Source organism: Rhinolophus ferrumequinum, unplaced genomic scaffold (genome assembly GCF_004115265.2).
Source record: "Rhinolophus ferrumequinum isolate MPI-CBG mRhiFer1 unplaced genomic scaffold, mRhiFer1_v1.p scaffold_84_arrow_ctg1, whole genome shotgun sequence".
NCBI lineage: Eukaryota > Metazoa > Chordata > Mammalia > Chiroptera > Rhinolophidae > Rhinolophus > Rhinolophus ferrumequinum.
This window is the reverse complement of record NW_022680440.1, coordinates 1,064,940-1,086,650: the sequence shown is the minus strand read 5'-3', so window position 1 is coordinate 1,086,650 and position 21,711 is coordinate 1,064,940. Positions and strand designations below refer to the sequence as shown.

General features: G+C 39.4%; 1 protein-coding gene across 4 annotated transcripts in view; it reads left to right on the top strand.

Annotated features, from left to right (window-relative positions):
• Nucleotides 1–21,711, top strand: part of SAP130 (Sin3A associated protein 130) — a 90,003-nt gene that overhangs the window by 40,529 nt on the left and 27,763 nt on the right. For 2 of the 4 annotated variants that reach the window (XM_033102313.1, XM_033102315.1), the window contains exons 13-15: nucleotides 2,802–3,104; nucleotides 3,754–3,931; nucleotides 6,551–6,655. In XM_033102313.1, the coding sequence (XP_032958204.1) occupies nucleotides 2,802–3,104; nucleotides 3,754–3,931; nucleotides 6,551–6,655 (586 nt within the window). The remainder of the gene's footprint in view (nucleotides 1–2,801; nucleotides 3,105–3,753; nucleotides 3,932–6,550; nucleotides 6,656–21,711) is intronic. The other 2 variants (XM_033102316.1, XM_033102314.1) reach the window with 1 other exon arrangement.

The following is a 21,711-nucleotide window of genomic DNA, read 5'->3' as shown; positions in this document are numbered from 1 at the left end:
GAAAACAGGTTCTTTTATCTCTGTTTGTTGTTTGTTTTGGGTTTTTTTTTTTTGCAAAACTTTCTCCAAGTTTTATTTTTAATTTTTACCTCTAATGTGGGAAAATAGCTGAATTGTTCTGAATATTCTGCCATGTTTTGATATACGTTAATACCATCTTTTTAAAGGAAATTCCTAGCAGTGTTCCTTATTGACAATCTTATAGAGATAAAAGTGTGTAATTGATTGTCACCAAAGGTATTACACTTTTTGCTCTAAATCCTTAAGTTGTTATCAGTGACAGCTCTTACTTTCATGTTCCTTCAACTACCTTGACCAATTGAAACTTCAGTAACAGTGCAGTCAATTTGCCTTTCTAGAGAAGGTGACTCATGACCAGGATTTATTTCTCTGAATGCTAGCCAACTGAAAAGAATATGCAGAGTGTCTCCTGAGCTAGCCCAGTCATTTTCTATAAACATTTGTAAAAATCCATTATACCAGCACTATCAGAAGTGTTGGGGATCCTGCCAATCACCTGGTTTTCTACATTCTTCCAAGTGTCTTTCACCACGACAATAGCACTGATGGATCCTAACACAGAAAAACGAATGGTACAGTCAGCAAAACTTACTTTTTCCAGTACCAATATCTGCACCATTGTTGGTGCAGATGAGAGGTAATACATTCTTTGTCAGACATATGAACCCATGTATGGATGAATACAACTGAAGGAATGATTTATGAACCAGCTTACAATGTCCTGTTTCAAGCATTATAGATTCAGTGGCTCATTTCAAATAATTCCAAAACAGATGTTTTTCAAATCAGGAAGAGGACAGAAAAATTTTTATATAGTAGGCTCCAATCTTGCCAAATATGGGATTACTCTAATACATAGATCGTGACAGATTAGACTAATTGTTCATGGTCTCTGGTTGCTTATAAAGGTGGAATCTTGACCCATTATTTATTAGTTAAATATAGATATGAATATGTAATTATGAATATATGTAATCTACAGTTTATAAGTGATTGATCTCTCTCAAATTGTTCCCAAAATTTCACTTGTTTCAGAGGTGTTTTCCATTTTATGTATTCATTTATTCATTCCTGCATTTATTAATTCCACAAATATTTATTGACACCCTACTGTATGTAAGGTCCTATACCAGGCTCTATTATTAAAGTTGACTGTTAAACATATCTTGCTTTCAACAAGCTTAGAGTCTAGTATGGAAGTAAGACATGAAGAGATATTATAGTAGACAGAATAATAAGTCCCAGAAGAGAGGCTTGAGCAAAGAAAGCCTTTCTCCTTCTGAGGTAAGAGAGGTTATTTCTACATGACAGGGTAAGGTTGGAGGTCAGGAGTGATTTTCCTAAAGGAAGTAGCATTTGGAAAGCATCTCTTAGAATGGACAGGACAGAGCTGTGGTGGGATCAGAGAAAAGCACATTTCTGTCTGTGAATCAAGTATTAGCATAGAATGTGTTTTTGGAACAGAGTGGTTCGGTTTGGGCTGGAGCACAGTGTGAGTGAGGATGTAGTCCTTTCAAGATTGGATCTTGAAAAGGCATGGAATGGTGACTAGACTGCATGGTCTACAACAGACAAGCTACCAAAAACTATTATTGAACAGAAGTACACTTCTCAGGAGGAAACTAATGCTCTGGGACTATTTACTTATTTATCAAGGGGGAAATTGCAATATAGCAGTGAGTATAAATTTGCATGTACTAACTTTTCACTCTACTTTTCTCCTTCAAAATAAAAATTGATCTTATATGGTTTATAAAACTTTTTCATTTATATCTTTTTTAAATTGAGGTATAATTGACATATCAGTTTCAGGTGTACAACATAATAATTTGATATCTGTCTTTATTGCAAAATGCTCACCACATAAGTCTAGAGCATCCATCACCACATATAGTTAAAATAATTTTTTTCTTGTGAAGTGAGAACTTTTAAGATCTCTCATAGCAACTTTTAAATAAGCAGTTCACTATGATTAACTATAGTCACCATGCTGTACATTACACCCCCTTGACTTATTTATTTTATAACTGGAAATTTGTACCCTTAGACCCCCTTTAGCCATTTTACTCATCCCCTACCCCCAAACGCCCCACCTCTAGCAACAAGCAGTCTGTTCTCTGCATCTGTGAGCTTGGTTTGTTGTTTTTTTTTTACTGAGATTCCAATATAAATGAGATCATACAGTATTTGTCTTTCTCTGTCTTTAGTTCATTTAGCACGGTACCCTCAAGGTCCATTATGTTGCAAGTAACAAGATTTCCTTTTGTATGGTTGAGTACTACTGTGTGCGCGCGTGATATGCACATAGATGATGTGTTTGCTTGACAGAAACAAGAAAACTTGCTCGTACTGTCTCTTCAGGGGATATATGGAATTTAAAATTCATGACTTATATTTCAGAAGTGTCTGTCTATGATAGTGGTTCTATCAAGTAAAACAAAGATTCTTGACCTGGGAGCCATGAGTGTATTTCAGAAGTTTTATATTAATTATTTAGCACAATTGCATGGCTCACATTTGGAATTTAGTAGGTGATTGCTTTTTTCTTGTTTTAATGCTATTTTTAGTAATCTGTAGAAAGGTCATAGCAACTTGATAGGAAGCGAAAAGGAGAAAAAAGCCTTGATATGTAGTTTTGTATAGTGCTTTTTTGTTTTTAACCGAGGGTTTATATCTTGTACAGTAGAACAGTTCTATTTTCATTTTAGTGCTTTTCTCCTATGTGGACTGTGTCTAATCAGAGCTAACACTCTTGTAGTCACTTTTTGCATTGTTTTTAGTTTCAGCTCAGGCTCCAAACTCTGCCATAACAGCTCAGACTGGTGTTGGGGTGGCATCTACAGTCCACCTAAACCCCATGCAGTTGATGACAGTGGATGCATCTCATGCTCGACATATCCAGGGGATCCAGCCTGCGCCCATCAGTACCCAGGGGATCCAGCCAGCCCCCATTGGGACACCAGGCATGCAGCCAGCACCCATTGGCACACAGGGAATTCACTCAGCAACCCCACTCAGCACACAGGGACTTCAGCCCGCAGCAGTAGGTACTCAGCAGCCTCCACCCGAAGGAAAGACGTCAGGTAATTTTACTTTCTGCGTGGAAGTTGGTGTGAAGAAAAGAGATATATTGGGTTTAAATCCTGATCTGCCGCTTGCTGGCTTTGTTGTCTCAGGTAATTTCTCCAGGCTTTCATTTCCTCGTTGGAACAGGAGTTGCTTAGAACTTTCCTGTCAGGGTCATTGTAAGCATTAGAAATACATAAACAACCTAGTAGCCATTTACACGTGGTGAGAACTGCATTCTGTAAAGGACTCTTAGTTGAGAGAGCAAATTCACCTTATAATAGTAATATTCTCATTCCATTTAAGATTTTTTTAAGCTGTATGTAAAGCTGTAAAATTAAGATTGACTGAATTGTTCATACCACTTTTAGGGATTGAGAGGCAGTTGTGTTTTACGAAAACTGGGAGAACATTTCTTGAAGTATACTGTGTACTTTATGTATCTTACCTCATTTATTAGGAGTGATGATCATAGAGCAAAGAAAAATGGTTATTGATTACATACCAAAAGACTCCTATCCCTTATCTTCTTGAAATTGGACAGTCATAGCATATATGCTCTGATTCTGGTGATCTGATTGCTTTTTATTTGTTATGTGACATTTTAGTAGTGTTTCTTTCGTTTCCCTCTCTTCACTGTTCTCCCTGCCCCTCCCTGTCCTCCAGCAGTGGTCCTGGCAGATGGAGCCACAATTGTAGCCAACCCCATTAGCAGTCCATTCAGTGCTGCCCCAGCCGCAACCACGGTGGTGCAGACCCACAGCCAGAGTGCTAGCAGCAGCGCTCCAGCCCAGGGCTCATCGCCCCGGCCAAGTATACTGCGGAAGAAACCCACCACAGATGGGTGAGTAGGCCCAGTTGTGCCAGATGCCACCGCTCATGCTGGGTATGAGTGGTCTAATCCAGTTGTAGGCTGTGCTTATGTTCAGCTCTGGTACATCGTGCCAGTCGTTTTTCCAGGTGCTCATACCCGTTTACACCCTTGCCAGCTGTGGGGATCATTGCATTCATTATTACCCGCTCTTGTTATTGGCACTTTTTTAAAGTTGAGTCATTCAGTGTTTATACTGCTGTATCTCATTAGGTTGTTTTGTTTATTTTTGCTTTTGGGGAGTGGGTAATGGAGTTGATCTTTCTTTTCTGTTTATTTCTTATGGAAAAGTTTAAACATAATCAAATTTTGAACATATGAATTTGTACCCATTATCCAGCTTCTGTTATCAACGTAACAGCTCATGGCCAATTTTATCTTTATTCCCACCCACCCCTTGCCACCATATTATTTTGAAGCAAATTCAAACAGCACATCGTTTCATTTTTATATTTTTTAGCATGTCTGTTGAGAGATAACATATTAAAAAAATACAATGACTCCTTAATATCAAATATCTAGTTATTGTTTAAATATCCACTGATCTCAAATATCACAAGTTTTGTTTTGGTTTATATTTACTTGAATTAGTATTCTGATGCGGTGCACACGTTATGATTAGTTGATATGTCTCTTAAGACTCTTCTAATACATAGGTTTCCTCCATCTTTTTTCCTTGGAATTTATTTGTTGAAGAAACTTTGTCTTTTGTCCTGTGGAGTCCCTCCCTCTCTCCCCTGCATTTTTTTTTTTTTTTTTTAAAGATTTTATTGGGGAAGGGGAACAGGACTTTATTGGGGAACAGTGTGTACTTCCAGGCCTTTTTTCCCAAGTCAAGTTGTTGTCCTTTCAATCTTAGTTGTGGAGGGCACCGTTCAGCTTCAAGTTGTTGTCCTTCCAGTCTTAGTTGTGGAGGGCGCAGCTCAGCTCCAGGTCCAGTTGCCGTTTTCTAGTTGCAGGGGGCAGAGCCCACCATCCCTTGTGGGAGTCGAACCGGCAACCTTGTGATTGAGAGGACGTGCTCCAACCAACTGAGCCATCTGGGAGCTCAGCGGCAGCTCAGCTCAAGGTGCCGTGTTCAATCTTAGTTGCAGGGGGTGGAGCCCACCATCCCTTGAGGGACTGGAGGAATCGAACTGGCAACCTTGTGGTTGAGAGCCCACTGGCCCATGTGGGAATCGAACCGGCAGCCTTCGGAGTTAGGAGCACGGAGCTCTAAACACCTGAGCCACCCGGCCGGCCCTCCCCTGGATTTTGTTGATTGTATCCACCTTGTACTAGTTTCCTAGAACTGCTGTAACAAATCACCACAAACTTAGTGGCTAAGAACAACGGAAATTTATGCTCAGGATTCTGATGGCTAGAAGTCTGCATTCGAGGTGTTTGCAGGGTCGCTTCTTCTGCATGCTATCAGAATGCTATCAGAATGCTGTCAGAATGCTGTCTTCTGCATGCCATCCTGTACCTGTCTCTCAGCTGCTGAGGCTGCTGGCAGTCCTCTGCATTCCCTGCCTGTGGACTTCTCACTCCAGTCCGCTTTCATGTTCACGTGGCTTTCCCTTCTCAGGTCTCCCTCTCCTTTCTGTTATAACTGCAGTCATTGGATTTAGGGCCTTCCCTGAATCTAGAGTGATCTCAGCTCAAGATCCTTAACTTAATTACATTCGCAAAGACTGTTTATTATATTCACACGTGCCAGGGATTAGGACTGAGATGTATCTTTTTAGGGAACACAATTCAAACCACTAACCTTATAGGGTAGTGTTACTTGTTCTTCTCTCCTCCCCATTTTCTCTAGTTGTTACTTGACTCTGAAGGCTTGATTAAATTCAGTTTTTAAATTTTTGTTTTGTCAAGACTACTTCATAAGTCTATGGTTTAGTCTTTTACCAGGAGACAGGGTGTCTGGTGGTCACCCTTTTGGAGCTGTTACCTGTCTTGAAGATCAGTATCTGGGTCCCTTTGTTATTGGGCATTGCAAAATGATGTATTCTGGTTCTAGCAATTCTCTCTCATACCTAATCTCATCTAACTTTCGCTCTCACCACTCTGCCTGCACTAACATGTCATGGTCGCTCATGACTTCCACATTGCTGAGCCCAATGATCAGTTCTCAGTCTGAGCCATACATGGTCTCTCTACCGCATGGCAGAGTTGGTCACTAATTACCTAGATCAGCCTTTTTCACTTGGCTTCCAGGAACTTGCTCGGGTCAATATAAATACATAGGCGTTATAATGACTGTAGACATTTAATATGGATTTAAATTTTAAGTGAAAAGGAGATGTGGCATGCTAGTAAAAGCAACTAAAAGAGTTACAGTGATGGCTTTCTGGAGAGCTCTGGGCACGAAGTGGGGAGGGATAGGGAAGGGACCTGCTGTATTTTGTTGAAAGGCTTTTAGTACTATTTGACTTCTTAAATAACATGCCTATATTGCTTTGATAAAATTTTAAATATTACAAATTAATTTAAAAATTCAGTTTAGTGCTTTTTTTTGCAATAGCTATGCCTAGCAAATATGTGTCTCATACTTATCTTTTTAGGGCTTTGAGACTGCTGTTTTCCAGGTTTGCCTCTTGTCTCTTTCAGAATGGCAGTTCGGAAAACCCTCATTCCTCCTCAGCCTCCTGAAGTGGCGAGTCCTCGAGTGGAGAGCACTATGCGCACTACATCCGGGTCACCTAGGCCTGCAAGGTGAGCGCATGATGGTTCCCACTCTCGCTTCCACCTGCTGTAATCGAGGAGGAGAAATACTAATACATACCATGAATTTCACATGTTTTATATGCTATTTTTAGCTACATGACCTGGACACATTTTTCAACCTCTCTGACCCTCATTTGCCTCATTTATAAAGTGGACATACTTATAACAATTACCTCATGGGATTCTTATGTATTTACATGAAATGATGCATTAAAAATACTTAGAACAGAGTCTGCCTCATAGTAAGCAACCCGTTGTTTTTGTTGCTAAAAATGGCTTCACGACAATAGTTAATACATGCGTTTTTTTTATTCTTTATCATCTGAATTCCAAAAGTGAAATTATTTTGGGGGAAAAATGAGACAACAGAAAAATAATTTAAAAGTGAATATACAGTGAAAATCATTGTCCTAGTCTCCACCCACCTTTTCAATCCCAATGCCCAGAAAAATACTGATGGGTAACAGTTTTGTCAAGTATCTTTCCATATCTTTTCCAACATATACATAGATGGTTAGGTTCTACAAACAAGATCTTGCTGAGTGATTATTCTATAACTTATTTTTCTGTATAATTTTAATTTAACCTAATATTACCATGGTAATATATTTAGATCTACTTCATAAACCATTCAAGAAAGAAGTTATGAATATCTTGAGGATACCAAGTGTCATTTTAGAATTTGGGGGTTATATAACAGTGATTAAAACAGAAAAAGTGTCCATTCTGCTTAAGCTTACTTTCTAGTGAGTGTAGAGAATGAATAAATGTGTGAAGAAAAAGAAAGCAGTGTGAAGAGAATATACTCGTATCTTTTCAAATTAGTGTTTTCGTTTTCTTCAGATAAATAATCCAAAAGTAGAATTGCTGGTTCATATGGCAGCTCTATTCTTAGTGTTTTGAGGACTCTACACACTGTTTTCCATAGTGGCTACACCAATTTACACTCCCACCTACATACAGGGCACTAGGGTTGCCTTTTCTACACATCCTCAACAACATTTGTTATTTGTTGACTTTTTGATAGTAGCCATTCTGACAGGTGTGGCGATACCTCATTGGAGTTTTGATTTGCATTTCCCTGATGATTAGTGACGTTGAGCATCTTATCATATGTCTGTTGGCCATCTGTATGTCCTCTGGAGAAATGTCTCTCCGTGTCCTCTGCCCAGTTTTTGATCGGATTGTTTATTTCTTTGTTATATGAGTTCCTTATGTATTTTGGGTATTAGCCCCTCCTTTGTTAGTATATTCCCCCCTATGTTAGTATATGTTGCAGTAGGTAGTCTTTTACTTTTTTAAAAAAAATTTTTTAGTTAAATTTTTAAAATTTTTTTTAATTTTTAAAGTTAATTGGGGTGACAATTGTTAGCAAAGTAACATAGATTTCAGGTGTACAGTTCTGTAATACATTATCTATATATCACATTGTGTATTCACCACCCAGAGTCAGTTCTCTTTCCATCACCACATATTTGAGTCTTTTCATTTTGTTAATGATTTCCTTCACTGTGCAAAAGCGTTTTAGTTTGATGTAATCTCATTTGTTCATTTTTGCTTTTGTTTCCCTGCTTGAGGGGACATATCCAAAAGATACTATTGATGTCAAAGGGTTTACTACCTGTGTTTTCTTCTATGAGTTTTGTGGTTACAAGTCTTACATTTAAGCCTTTAATTTACTGTTTTATTTCTTTTTTTTTTTCTTTGCATATATCTGTCCATTTTCCCCACCACCACTTATTGAAGAGATGTCATTTCTCCACTGTATATTCTTGCCTCCTTTGACCACATAAATGAGGGTTTATTTCTGGGCTCTCTGTTCAGTGATCTATGGGTCTGTTTTTATGCCAGTACCATACTGTTTTGATTATTATAGCTTTGTAGGATAGTTTGAGATCACAGAGCCTAATGCCTCCAACTTTGTTCTTTCTAAAGATTGCTTTGCCTATATGTGATCTTTCATGGTTCCATGTAAATTTTAGGATTACTTTTTCTAGTTCTGAAAAGAATGTTATGGTATTTTGATAGGGATTACATTGAATCTGTAGATTGCTTTGAATAGTATGGACATTTTAACAATATTAGTCCTTCCAATCCATGAGCACGGTATATCCTTCCATTTATTTGTGTCCTTTTTAATTTTTTTCTTCAGTGTCTTATAGTTTTCAGAGCATAGGTTTTTCATCTCCTTCATTGAATTTATTCGTACGGTGTTTCACTGAAAGTAAGACCTAGCTGGACCACCAGCTCTAATGTGTCTTTTGGAGCAAAAATTATTATAAGACTTGATATTATATTGTATTGTATTATATTATATTATATCATATGTTAATCATATTATATTGTATTGTATTAATTATGTATCATATTATACCCGGTCTTATATTAAAATAAGACCGAGTCTTATATTAATTTTTGCTCCAAAAGACGCACTAGAGTTGATGGTCTGGCTGGGTCTTATTTTCGGGGAAACACGGTAGGTATTTTATTTTTTCTGAAGCAGTTGTAAATGGGATTATTATTTTTTTTTAATTAAAGTTTATTGGGGTGACAGTTGTTAGTAAAGTTAAATTGTTTTCAGGCGTACAATTCTGTAATAACATCATCTATATGTCACATTGAGAGTTCACCACCCAGAGACAGTTCTCCTTCCATCACCATATATTGGATCCCCCTTACCCTCATCTATCACCTTCCTCCCCCCACCCTCTGGTAACCACTAAACTATTGTCTGTTTCTATGAGTTTTTGTTTCTTCATTTGTTTGTCTTGTTCCAAGGGATTATTTTCTTAATTTCTCCCTATTAGTATATAGAAATGTGACAGTTTTCTGTATATTAATTTTGTATCCTGCTATTTTACTTATTCATTTAGTAATTCTAACAATTTTTAGTGGAGTCTTTAGGGTTTTCTATATATATAGTGTCATGTCCTCTGCAAATAGTGACAGTTTTACTTCTTCTTTTCCAATTTGGATGCCTTTTATGTATTTATTTTTATTTCTTTATATATTTTTTTAGTTTTAGGTGTACAAAGCAAAGTAGTAGATATTTAAACCTCTCGTGAAGTGATAACCCACCTCCCAAGCTACTGCCCTCTGAAATCTTATATAGCTATTACAGTACCATCGACTATCTTCCCTATGTTGTACTCCACATCCCATGACTATATATATTTATGTATTTAGTTGTAGTTGACATTCGATATTACTCTACTAAAGCTTCAGGTGTATAGTGCATTGGTCAGGCATCTACACTGTCTATGACGTGATCGTCCCGATAAGTCCAGTGCCCCTCTGGCACCTTACATGATCTTTACAACATTGTTGATTATATTCCCCACACTGTATTAACTATCAACTTACATTTCTTAATACCTTCAACTTTTTCACCCTGTCCCCAACCCCATTCCCATCTATTACCCTGATAGATCTAGTACCTATCTGGCCCCATACCTAGTTATTACAATATTATTGACTGTTTTCCTTTTGATATACCCTACATCCCCATGGCTACTGTGTAACAATCAATTTGTACTTCTTAATCCCTTCCCCTTTTCACCCATCCCCAAGAAGTCCCTCTAAGATTCCTTGTAAAAGGTAACTCCTTTTCCTTTTTCTTGTCTGGGAAGCTCTTTATCTGTCCTTCTATTCTAAATGACAGCTTTGCTGGGTAGAGTAATCTTGGTTGTAGGTCCTTGCTTTTCACCACTTTGAATATGTCCTGCCAACCCCTCTGGCCTGCAAAGTTTCTGTTGAGAAATCAGCTGACATTCTTATGGGGACTCTCTTGTAGGTAACTAACTGCTTTTCTCTTGCTGCTTTTAAGATTCTCTCTTTGTCTTCAACCTTCGGCATTTTAATTATGATGTGTCTTGGTGTTGGCCTCTTCGGGTTCGTCTTATTTGGGACTCTGCACTTCCTGGGTTTGTATATCTATTTTCCTCGCCAAGTTAGGGAAGTTTTCTGTCATTATTTCTTCAAATAAGTTTTCAATCTCTTGCTCTCTCTCTTCTCCTTCTGGTACCCCTATAATGTGAAAGTAGGTACACTCAGTGTTGCCCCAGAGGCCCCTTAAACTCTCCTCAGTCTTTTGGATTCTTTTTTCTTTTTGCTGTTCTGGTTGGGTGTTTTCTGCTGCCTTATCTTCTATATCACTGGTTGGATCCTCTGCTTCATCTAATCTGTTGTTGATTCCCTATAATATATTCTTTATTTCCATTATTATATCCTTTATTTCTGACTGGTTCTTTTTCATGGTTTCCATCTCCATTTTTATGCTTCCTATCTCTCTGTTGAAGTTCACTGAGGTCACTGAGCATTTTTATAACCAGTGTTTGGAACTGTACGTCTGATAGATTGCTTATCTCTGTTTTTCTCTTGGTTCTTTTTCTGGAGTTTTATTCTGTTCTTTTATTTGGGACATGTTTCTTTGTCTCCGCGTTTTGGCTGCCTCCCTGTGTTTGTTTCTATGTATTAGGTAGGGCTGCTATGTCTTCCGGTCTTAGCAAAGTGGCCCTATATAGTAGGTGTGCTGTGGGGTTCAGTGACGCAGTCTTTCTGGTCACCTGAGCCATGCACTCCAGATGTGTCCCTTGTATGGGTTGTGTGTGCTCTCCTCTTACAATTGAGTCTTGGTTGATAATTGCACATCAATGGGAGGGACTGACCCTTTGGGCTTACTGTTTATGAGGACAGGCTGTGACTATAGTGGAAGAGTTGTGCAGGGGCTGATCATACAGGGTCCCCTGCCCAGTCCGCCCCTTGGGTGTGTCGTCCTTGGAGGCTGCTAGGTGATGCTCCAGTTCATTTTAAAGCTGGCCACTTGGGGCACTAGCCCCAAGGCCACGTTGGAGGGGATTTGCTGTAGGTCTATTTCAGTCAAAGCCTGTGTCCCACCCAAGGCCACCCAGTGGGAGCCAGAAAGAAATCCGCAGATGGCTGCCGCCCGTGCTGTGCTTGGAAGTACCTTGAGAGGCCAAGCTGTGAACCAAGGCTGGCTGCGCTAGTGCTGGCTTAGGGCTGCTCAGCCAGAGGTACAGGACACGCTCAAGCCAGATGCTGCTTTTCTGGATTCTGCGAACCTTTGAGAGACCCTAGAAAAGTCTGTAGCTTGAGCTAGGGCAGGCGTTCTGCACGAAAAAGCCACTGAAAGCAGCCTGGGTGTGCCCGAAAGTTGGACGGGGGGGGTCTTGAATCGCCAGGGCCTGGCAAACAAAAGGCACAGTCTGTGTTGGCTGCCTGTGTTCACATGTGGGGGAGAGGGAGGGCTCAGTAAAGAAAGTGGCCTCCGCCAGCTCCCCCGTCCAGGAGAAAGCCGCCCTTCCATCCCCCATCCCAAGCCAGATGACTTAGTTCCCCACCATATGTCTGTGCCGCCTCTCCAGCTGCTGCCTCAGGGCTGGAGCTCAAATCAAGTGATTCCATTGGTGGGTACGTCCGTGCTCAGTCCCTTAAAGAGGAGCGCTTGGGAGTGCGGTTGTGCTCTGTCTCACTCAGTCACAATTTCCGCTGGTTTTCACAACCAAAAATTATGGGGACTTCTCTCTCTGTTACTGGAACCCTGGGATGGGGTGGGATGGGGATCTTTTGCTCCTCTAGGGAATGGGGTGGCACCCCCCCACACACACAGCCGAAATATCCCTTCTGATATTTAATGGTCACACGTGGGTGTGGGACCAGCCCATTCCATGTCTATTCCCCTTCCACCAGTCTGGAGGTGGCTGCTTCTTCACCTTAGTTGAAAGGCTTCAGTTCAGCTTGATTTTAGGCAATTCTGAATAATGGTGGTTTTGTAGATTAGTTGTAATTTTGATGTGGTTGTGAGAGAAGGTAAACACAGTGTTTACCTACATCTTGGTTTTCTTACCTGGATGCCTTTTATTTCTTTTTCTTGTCTAATTGCTGTGGCTTCGACTTCCAACACTATATTTAATAACACGTGTGAGAGAGACCATCCTTATCTTGTTCCTGATGTTACAGGAAAAGCTTTCAGCTTTTCACCATTGAGTATGATGTTAGCTGGGGACTTGTCATATATGGCCTTTGTCATGTAGAGACAAATTCCTTCTGTACCTACCTTGTTGAGAGTTTTATCATAAATGAATGTTCAATTTTCTGTATTTGTTGAGACAGTCATACTATTTTTATCCTTGGTTTTGTTGCTGTAATGTTTCATTAATTGCTTGGTGGATATTGAACCATCCTTACTTAATCCCTGGTATAAATCCCATTTTATCATGTTGTTATTGTCTTAATGGATTGTTCAATTCAGTTTGCTGGTATTATGTTGAGAATTTTTACATCTGTGTTCATCATGGATATTGACCTATAATTTTCCTTTTTGTAGTGTCTTTGTCTGGTTGGGGTATCGGCATACTAATACTGGCCTTGTAAAATGAGGGTTTCTTCCTCTTCAGTTGTTTGGAATCGTTTGAGAAGCATTGGTATTAATTTTTCTTTCAATAATTGTCAGAATTCACCTTTGAAGCCATCTGGTCCTGGACTTTGTTTGTTGGGAGATTTTTGATTACTGCTTCAATTTCATTGCCAGTAATAGGTCTGTTCAGATTTTCTGTTTCTTCCTGCCTTAGTGTTTAAAGGTAGTATGTTTCTAGAAAGTTAACCCATTTTTTCTAGGTTGTCCATTTTGATGGCATATAATTGTTCATAGTATTGATTAACAATCCTTTGTACTTCTGTGGTGTCAGGTGTATCTCTGTAATCTCTCTCATTTCAAATTTTTTAAATTTTAACTCGCTTTCTTTTTCTAGATGAGTTTCACTAGAGGTTTATCAGTTTTTTTTTTATCCTTTCAGAGAACTAGCTGTACATTTCATTGATCTTTCTAATTTTTATTTTTTTAGTCTATTTTGCTTAGTTCTGCTCTGATCATCATTATTTTTTTCCTTTTACTTTAGATGGTTATTTAATTCATTTTCTAATTCCTAGGTGTGAAGTTAAGTTATTTGGGGTTGATCTTGTTTCTTGAGAAAGGCCTGAATAGCTGTAAACTTCCTTCTTAAAACTGCTTTTATTTTGGCACATAAATTTTGGAAATTTGTGGTTTCATTTGTCTCAATGTGTTTTTGGATTTCCTGTTTGATTTCCTCTTTGATACATTGTTTTTTTAGTAGCATGTTGTTTAATCTCCATGTATTTTGGGGTTGGTTTATTTTTTTTACTGTTTTCTTCCTGTAGTTAATTTCTAGTTTCATACCATTGTGATGTAATTTCCATCTTGAATTTGTTGAGGCTGATTTTGTGACCGAATATGTGGTCTGTCCTGGAAAATGTTTCATGTGCATGTGAGGAAAATGTGCCTTCTGTAGTTTTGGCATGAAATGTTCTATAAATGTTTACTAAGTTGATCTACTCTAAATTAAGTAGATCATTACTTAATTTAGTAGACATTAAGGCCATTATTTCCCTATTAATTATCTGTCTGGATGATCTGTCATTCTGGTAAGTGGAGTATAAAATTCTCCAAATATTATGTATTACTGTTAATTTCTGACTTTATGTCCATTAATTTTTGCTTTTTATAATTGGGTGGTCCTATGTTGAGTGCATATATATACAATTATTATATCTTCTTGGATTGACCCTTTTATCATTATGTAATGTCCTTTTTTCTCTTTTTTTCCATTCTTTGTTTTAAAGTCTATTTTGTCTGAGTATGGCTACCTACCACAGCTTTCTTTTTGTTTCTGTTTGCATAGACTATCTTCTTACATTCCTTCACTTTCTGTGTATGTCTTTCGATCTAAAGTGAGTCTCTTGTAGGCAGCATCTAGGTAGGTCTCATTTTTTATCCTTTAAGCCACCCTTTGTCTTTTATTGGAGCATTTAGTTCATTTACATTTAAATTACTTATCGATAGGTTGCCATTTGTTGATTTTTTTTTTTTGGTTGTTTTTGTTCTCTCTGTTCCCTTTCTTATTCTCTTGCTATCTTTCCTTTTGATTTGCTGGTTTTCCTTAGTTTTTTTTTTTCCATTTCCTTTACCTTTATTTTTTGTGTATGTCTTACAGGTTTTTGACTTCTGGTTATCATGATGTTCGTATATATCCATCTGTATCTGTAGCAGTCTATTTTAAGCTGATAGTCATTTAACTCCAAACACATTAAAAAATGTCTACATTTTTCCTGCCTCCTCCATGCTTTATGGTTTTGATGGCATATTTTATATATTTCTGTTTTGTATATCTCCTTAGTTATAGTTAGTTTTGCTACTTTGTCTTTTAACCTTTATGTTAACTTTTTTAGTGGTTGGTTCACTGTTCATTATATATTTGCCTTTACCAGTGACATTTCTTTCTTGTATTTTTTTTATTTCTGGTTATGGCCTTCTCTGCCCAAAGAACACCCTCTAACATTTATTGCAAAGCCAGTTTAGTGGTGGGTAACTCTTTTAGTTTTTCCTTGTCTGGGGAAGGTCTTCATCTCTTTTTCAATTCTGAATGATAATCTTGCCAGGTATAATATTCTAGGTTGTAGGTTTCTTTCAGCACTTCAGGTATTTCCTACCACTCTCTTCTGGCCTATAAAATTTCTGCTGAGGTATCAGCTGATGGCCTTATAGGATTTCTCTTGTATGTGACCTGTTTCCTTCTTCCTACCTTCTAGATTGTCTCTCTGTCCTTGATTTTTACCATTTTAATTGCAGTATGTCTTGGTGTGGGCCTCTTTGGGTTCTTCTTTGGAACTGTCTGTGCTTCCTGAATTTAGATATCTATTTCCTTCCCCAGATCAAGGAAATTTTCAGCCAATTTTTTATTTAAATATATTTCTGCCCTTTTCTCTCTCCTCCTAGAATCTTATAATGCGAATGTTAGAGCATTTGATGTTGTACAGAGGTCCCTTAATACGATCCTCATTTTTTTAAATTCTTTTTCATTTTGCTGTTCAAATGGTGTGATTTTTACTATTCTGTCTTCCAGGACATTAGTCTGTTCTTTGCTATTAACTAATCAGCTGTCAGTTCCTTATGATGTATTTTTCATTTCAGTTATTGTATTCTTCATCTGTGATTGGTTATTATATTTTCTAATTGTTGAAATTCTGTGTTCCTCTATTCTACTGTCAAGTTTGTTGAGCTTCCTTATGACCATTTCTTTGAATTCCTTATCAGATAAATTACTTATCTCCATTTCATTAGAGTTTTTCTCTGGGTATTTTCTTCTTCCTTCATTTGGACATACTCTGTCTACCCATTGTATTTGACTTTCTGTGTTCCTAGGAGGTAGATAAAATAGCTCTCTCCCAGTCTTAAAAAAGTGGCCTCTTTGTAGAGTGTGTGGCAGATATTTTTGGCAGGCTGGATATAGCTGGAGTAGGCGCTCGCAGTGCCTGGTATGCCACATGGACAGAGAAGTGGGTTTCATGTGGGGCAGCTGGGTATACATGTGTGCAGTCGCCCCTGTTGTTCTGCTGTCCACGGCCACAACATAGTTGGAGTTGGGCAGCCCGATGTGTGCACAGTTGCTTGCCCTTCTGTTTGGACGGAGCCCTGTTGCTTTAGTTTTTGCCCAACCACGACTCGGTGGGGCTGCCCGGAGCGTGCATATTGCAGTGCCTTTCTAGTTCTGCGAGTGCTCCAGTTGGGGCAACCCTGTGGGCTCGCAGCAGCACCCCAGTGGTTCTGCACTTTCTGCGGAAGGCACAGCCCCACGTGTGCGTGCAGCAGCACCCCACTGTCTCCGCAGTTTCTCCAGACAAAGCAGCACTGCATGCAGACACCACAGTGCTTTGCTACTTCCTACTCTCTCCCTGTGGGGGCCCCGCAGGCACGTGCATCCCAGTGGGTGTGCACAGTGACACCAGGATCCGGATTTGGGTGAAGCCCTGTGCGTGCAGTCTGACGTGCGCTCCTCTTCTTGCTGGAGCTAGCTGTGGAAGGGCTGCCTGGGGCTGCAATACAGCAGCTCTGCAGATCAGCCTGACCACCTAGATAGAGATACCGCCTGCTATCCAAGTTCAGGGGAAATACGAACAAGGCACTCACTGTGCCTCTGGTCCATAAGAGAGTTCCCTCAGCTCCCAAGAGAGCTTTTGCTGTTCCCTAGCCTTCTCTGTGCAATCAGTCTGTCTGTCTGTCTGTCTGTCTGTCTCTCTCTCTCTCTCGTTAGTTGTGCGTAAGCTGTTAATTGGCCCTCAGTTGTGTCTCAGGAGGTATTGCTCTAAATACAGGTATACATTCTATGTGCTCTTGGGAGGGGCAAAATCAGTGTTCTCCTACACCACCATCTTGGACCCACCTCTGCTTCTGGCATCTTAGCTTTTCTCTTTCACTGTTGTGAAAAATATCTCCAAGAGCTCCTTTATCATGAGGTTTTTTGCCAGCACCACTTCCAGGGACATCATCTGTTTCATCAAAACCACCTGCCTTAACTAATCCTTGGAATCTGGGTGCACATTTTACAGAACTTCTTTATCTGAGCTAGCAATTTCGTCAGATAGTTTCATATTAACCAAATTCATGCTAACTTTTAAAACAGTAAAACTATCCTCTAGTAGCAGGAGGTGTTTTTCATGTTCCTTAGTATTGCCATTTTCTTTCAGTGTGGAAGCTGCCTTCAGCACTTTGGCCTGAATCATTAGGACTTTTTTTTTTTTAACAATCTTCAAAGAAGAAGTGAATACTTCATTTCACCATCATGGCTGTCTGTTCATACTACAGTTTAAACTAAGAAGTGATGTGAAGCGACTTTACCTTTTTTTTTTCCCCATGTTAATTGGACTTTCTCAGTGTGGTCCATACCATGGTTTCATACGAGCCTAGGTCTGTTCCTGTATTCTCTTTGCTATTACCATTTTAAATCTTCTAATCACGTCCAATTTTATTTCCAGAACTATCCCCCTTTTTAGTGCATTTTCATCTTTGTTGGCCAGTTCTCTTTCATCCATTTTTGTAAAATTTCACCTGGGCTTTCACTGGGAAACAAGACAGTCCAAATGCATGCTTTGCTGTCTGCATGAACTAAATAACAGATGTGCAGTAACCAGTCAGTGACATACTTCAAAAGAGGTGATGTGATTGGTCACAGATCATAAAGCACGGTATGTTAGTTACACACTGATTTGTGGACTGAAGAGCTAGCAGCAAAGTTTGCAATGTATGCAGTTACAGTTAATACACTGTGGTAACTGAAATTTGAATGGTGTCGGTGGGGTATTTGTATAATCTAGGGTGGTGTGTGTGTTTGTATAATTCACACATCAACATCGTGTGAAGTGAGGACTGCCTTTGTATTATGAATGCTCAAAAGGACAGCAAGGGAGAGCATCCTAGAACAAGGGGAGAGTTATACAAGATGGTCAGAGGGCCAGATTTTATAGGGCTTTGTGAACCGTTCAAAATTGTTTGGAATTTATTCTGGGTAAGAGCCATCAGAGGGCTAAAGCATGGGAGTGACATGATTTGACTCATTTTTAAAAGGATTACTCTGGCTACTGAGGTGAAAATAAACTGCAAGAAGGCAAGAGTGGAAGCAGGTAGACCCAAGTGAGAGATGATAGTATCTCAGTCTATCAGAGGCTTGGACCAGCTTGGAGGAAGTAAAAGTGTTCAGAAGAGTTCAGATTCTGGACATGTATTGAAGGTACAGCTGACAGAATTTTCTGATAGAGTGGAGAGAAAGAGAGGTGTCAAGGAAAGCTACAAGGTTTTGACTGAGCAACTACAGATAAGGAATTAGCCTTCTAAAATGAGGATAATGGAGGAAATCAAGTTTGATTTTAAACAGTTTACTTTTGAGATAGCCAAGTGGTTAGACACACCCTAGTGGAGATGTCATTTGCATGATTGGATATAAAAGTCTGAAGTGTGTACAGTTCTAGAATTAAAAATAGAGGTCCACGTTGGTGATTAAGGTTTATAAATTGCAAACAGGTAGACCTTCTTTAAGATCATGAGAGTGGAAGAGATCCCAGTGGAAGAGATGCCACTTCTATTGACAATGAGTGTGAATAGAAGTGGTACAAGGACCATGCCTTAGGACATGCCATCTTTAGAGGTCAAGAAGTGGAAAACCAGAGGAGACTATTCCTGTGCTGTGTGATTTTCCCAGATGTATTGGTGCCATAATTAGTCCTCAGTTAATGAACACTTTTGGAATTTCCATTGTCACTGTCATAATCAATACTACAGTGGATCTCTTCATCACTGAGTCCTTTAGCAGTCACTTCTCTGGGCTCTATTTCTGGAAGTAGCATTGCTGGATTACGGTAAATGTGCCCTTAAATTCTGGTTTCCAATTACTATATCTGTTTACATCCTCATGAAATATGTGTTCCCATTTTCTCCACATTTTTGCCAACATTAGATAGTAACTTTTACAAACGTAATATATTATTTTTTGTTCTTTAAAATACTTTTTTTTTAAGTAGCACATGGAGTTAACTTCTAAAGTGCTAGAAAAAAACATATAGTTCCTGAAGATGAAGAACACACTGTGAAGCCCAAAACTGTGTCCCTTGTGCACAATAACGTGTAGAAATCGGGGTACAGAGGGGCTATCTGTAGAATCTTTCCTGGCCTTAGTATGGTTCAGAGAAACTGGACGTAGGGTCCCACCCGACACCCAGGTTGACGTTATTCGTAGTAGGCAGTCTATTTCTGTGGTACGGGAAGGAAGTGACAAAAAGCTGAAAGAGCAGTCTCCTCACACCCCACGCCCACGTAAGAGGAATTTCATGTAAGTAGCTAGCTGTTGTTAGGAATTGCCCAACTCATTCACCAATGAGTAATAAGAGGATCAATATGAAGGTGATCTAGAAGAAACCATCACAGAATTAAGCCAAAATTAAAACAAAACAATGTGGACACGGAGGCTAGAAAAGAAAAAAGTGAAGAAAAATTTTAAAAGAAACAAATAAAAACCATGCAAAACATAGTATGATACAGGTAAGATCAGCATATACATGTTTCTGAAATCAATATGTGATTTAAAATTAATGGCATGTCAATATTCTATCATTAATTAATCTATGGTTAGGTAGTACACACTATTGGTGTGTTGTGTATTTGTAGACAAGTTCAATGAAAAATAGCAATAGAGTGGTATTGTGGGGAGATGGTTGTGGATTGGTTCAGGAACAGAGGAGACTTTTAAAGTGTGAATATATTACTAATTCAAAACAAACAAAAAATTCAGGAAAATTAAAATATTTTAAATTAGAAAACAGTAGATATTAAAAGTAAGTCCAGAAGCTGTCAAAATAAATTTTTTTTTTTTTAAAAGATTTTATTGGGGAAGGGGAACAGGACTTTATTTGGGAACAGTGAGTACTTCCAGGCCTTTTTTCCAAGTCAAGTTGTTGTCCTTTCAATCTTAGTTGTGGAGAGTGTCGTTCAGCTTCAAGTTGTTGTCCTTTCAGTCTTAGTTGTGGAGGGCACAGCTCAGCTCCAGGTCCAGTTGCCAGTTGTTAGTTGCAGGGAGCGCAGCCCACCATCCCTTGCGGGAGTCGAACCAGCAACCTTGTGGTTGAGAGGACGTGCTCCAACCAACTGAGCCATCCGGGAGCTCAGTGGCAGCTCAGCTCAAGGTGCTGTGTTCAATTTTAGTTGCAGGGGGCGCTGCCCACCATCCCTTGCAGGGCTCAAGGAATCAAACCAGCAACCTTGTGTTTGAGAGCCCACTGGCCCATGTGGGAATTGAACTGGCAGCCTTCGGAGTTAGGAGCATGGAGCTCTAACCGCCTGAGCCACCGGGCCGGCCCAAAATAAGTTTTTTAATTGAATTTTAAAAGAAGTCACATAGTACTACAAGGCTACTGCTAATGTTTTCTTTGGTTTTTCCTGCCAATCACACTAATTCTTTCTCAAACTTCACCATATCTGTAGAACTCTAAGTACAGGCCGATTTAGCAGATCTCTGTCGGTTCCATTATTCCTGGATCAAATCCTTCTTTGAAGCCTTGTGTCCTCCTACTCCAGTCTGCATTGGTTGCTCTTGGACTTGATGCCCAGCTGTTTATTCCTGGTACGTCCTTTTTCCATAAAGCTCTGACTTCCCTTCAGCTCAACACCTGGAGCCCACACACTTCCTTTTTCTTGGTTTACTCTTGATTTCTTACAGCTCTTTTGTAGCAGAGAAAGAGTACATAAGATGCCAATTTTTGACACTTTGCATATCAGGAAAATGTTTATTCTACCCTCACTCTTCAGTCTATTTTTCTGTTACTGAGATGAGGTAAATTATACTGATCTGTCCTGAAGTCCACTGATTCTGTCCTCTCTCATCTCTACTGCTGGGAATATCCACTGAGTTTATTTGTTCCGTTTTATTTTTCAGTTCTGTAATTTCCATTTGGTTCTAACTTTGATTTCTTTGCTGAGATTTTTGGTTTTTTGTTTGAATGACATCTGCATTAAAGTCCTTGTCAGCTAATTCCTACATCACTCATTTCCAAGTTGTAGTTTTCCTGAATCTTCTTTAGACGAGTGGTTTTCTATTTGGACCTGGACATTTTAGGTATTATGAGACTGGAATTTTATTTATATAGTTTTTGTTTTAGCAGTCCCCCTTTCACACTACCCAGCTGGGGAAGGGAAAGCATTGTCTTGTTACTGCCATGTGGGAGCTGAAGTCATCATTCCCTGCTTGGTCTCTCTTAATGCCACTTTCGTAGTGGGGTTAGGAATTGATTGGGGCACCACATTACAGCCCGGCAAGTGTGTAAATGTACCTTCCTTCTCCACAGCCTCTGCTGGAGGGCGTGGGGTGGGATCACAATTGTAATGTGTTTCACTGGAGTAGAGCAGTTATTGTCTAAAAGCTTTTCATTGCTAAGCTGCTCCTTTGGCTGCAGAGAGCAGTCTTTTCTTGGGACTTTTTTTTTTGTCAGTGCCCTTTGATATTTCTGGGTTGCCTGCTGTCTAGCATACAGTGTGGGACACAGGAGGCAAAAAGGAAACCCAAGGAACTCGCTGTTGTGTCATTCCTTGGGTCCTGGGATTCCTAGCCAAGTCTGTCTACTCTTCACCTTTCCTCAGCTTGCTTGTTTGTTTTATATATAATAGTCATGATTAACATTCATGATGT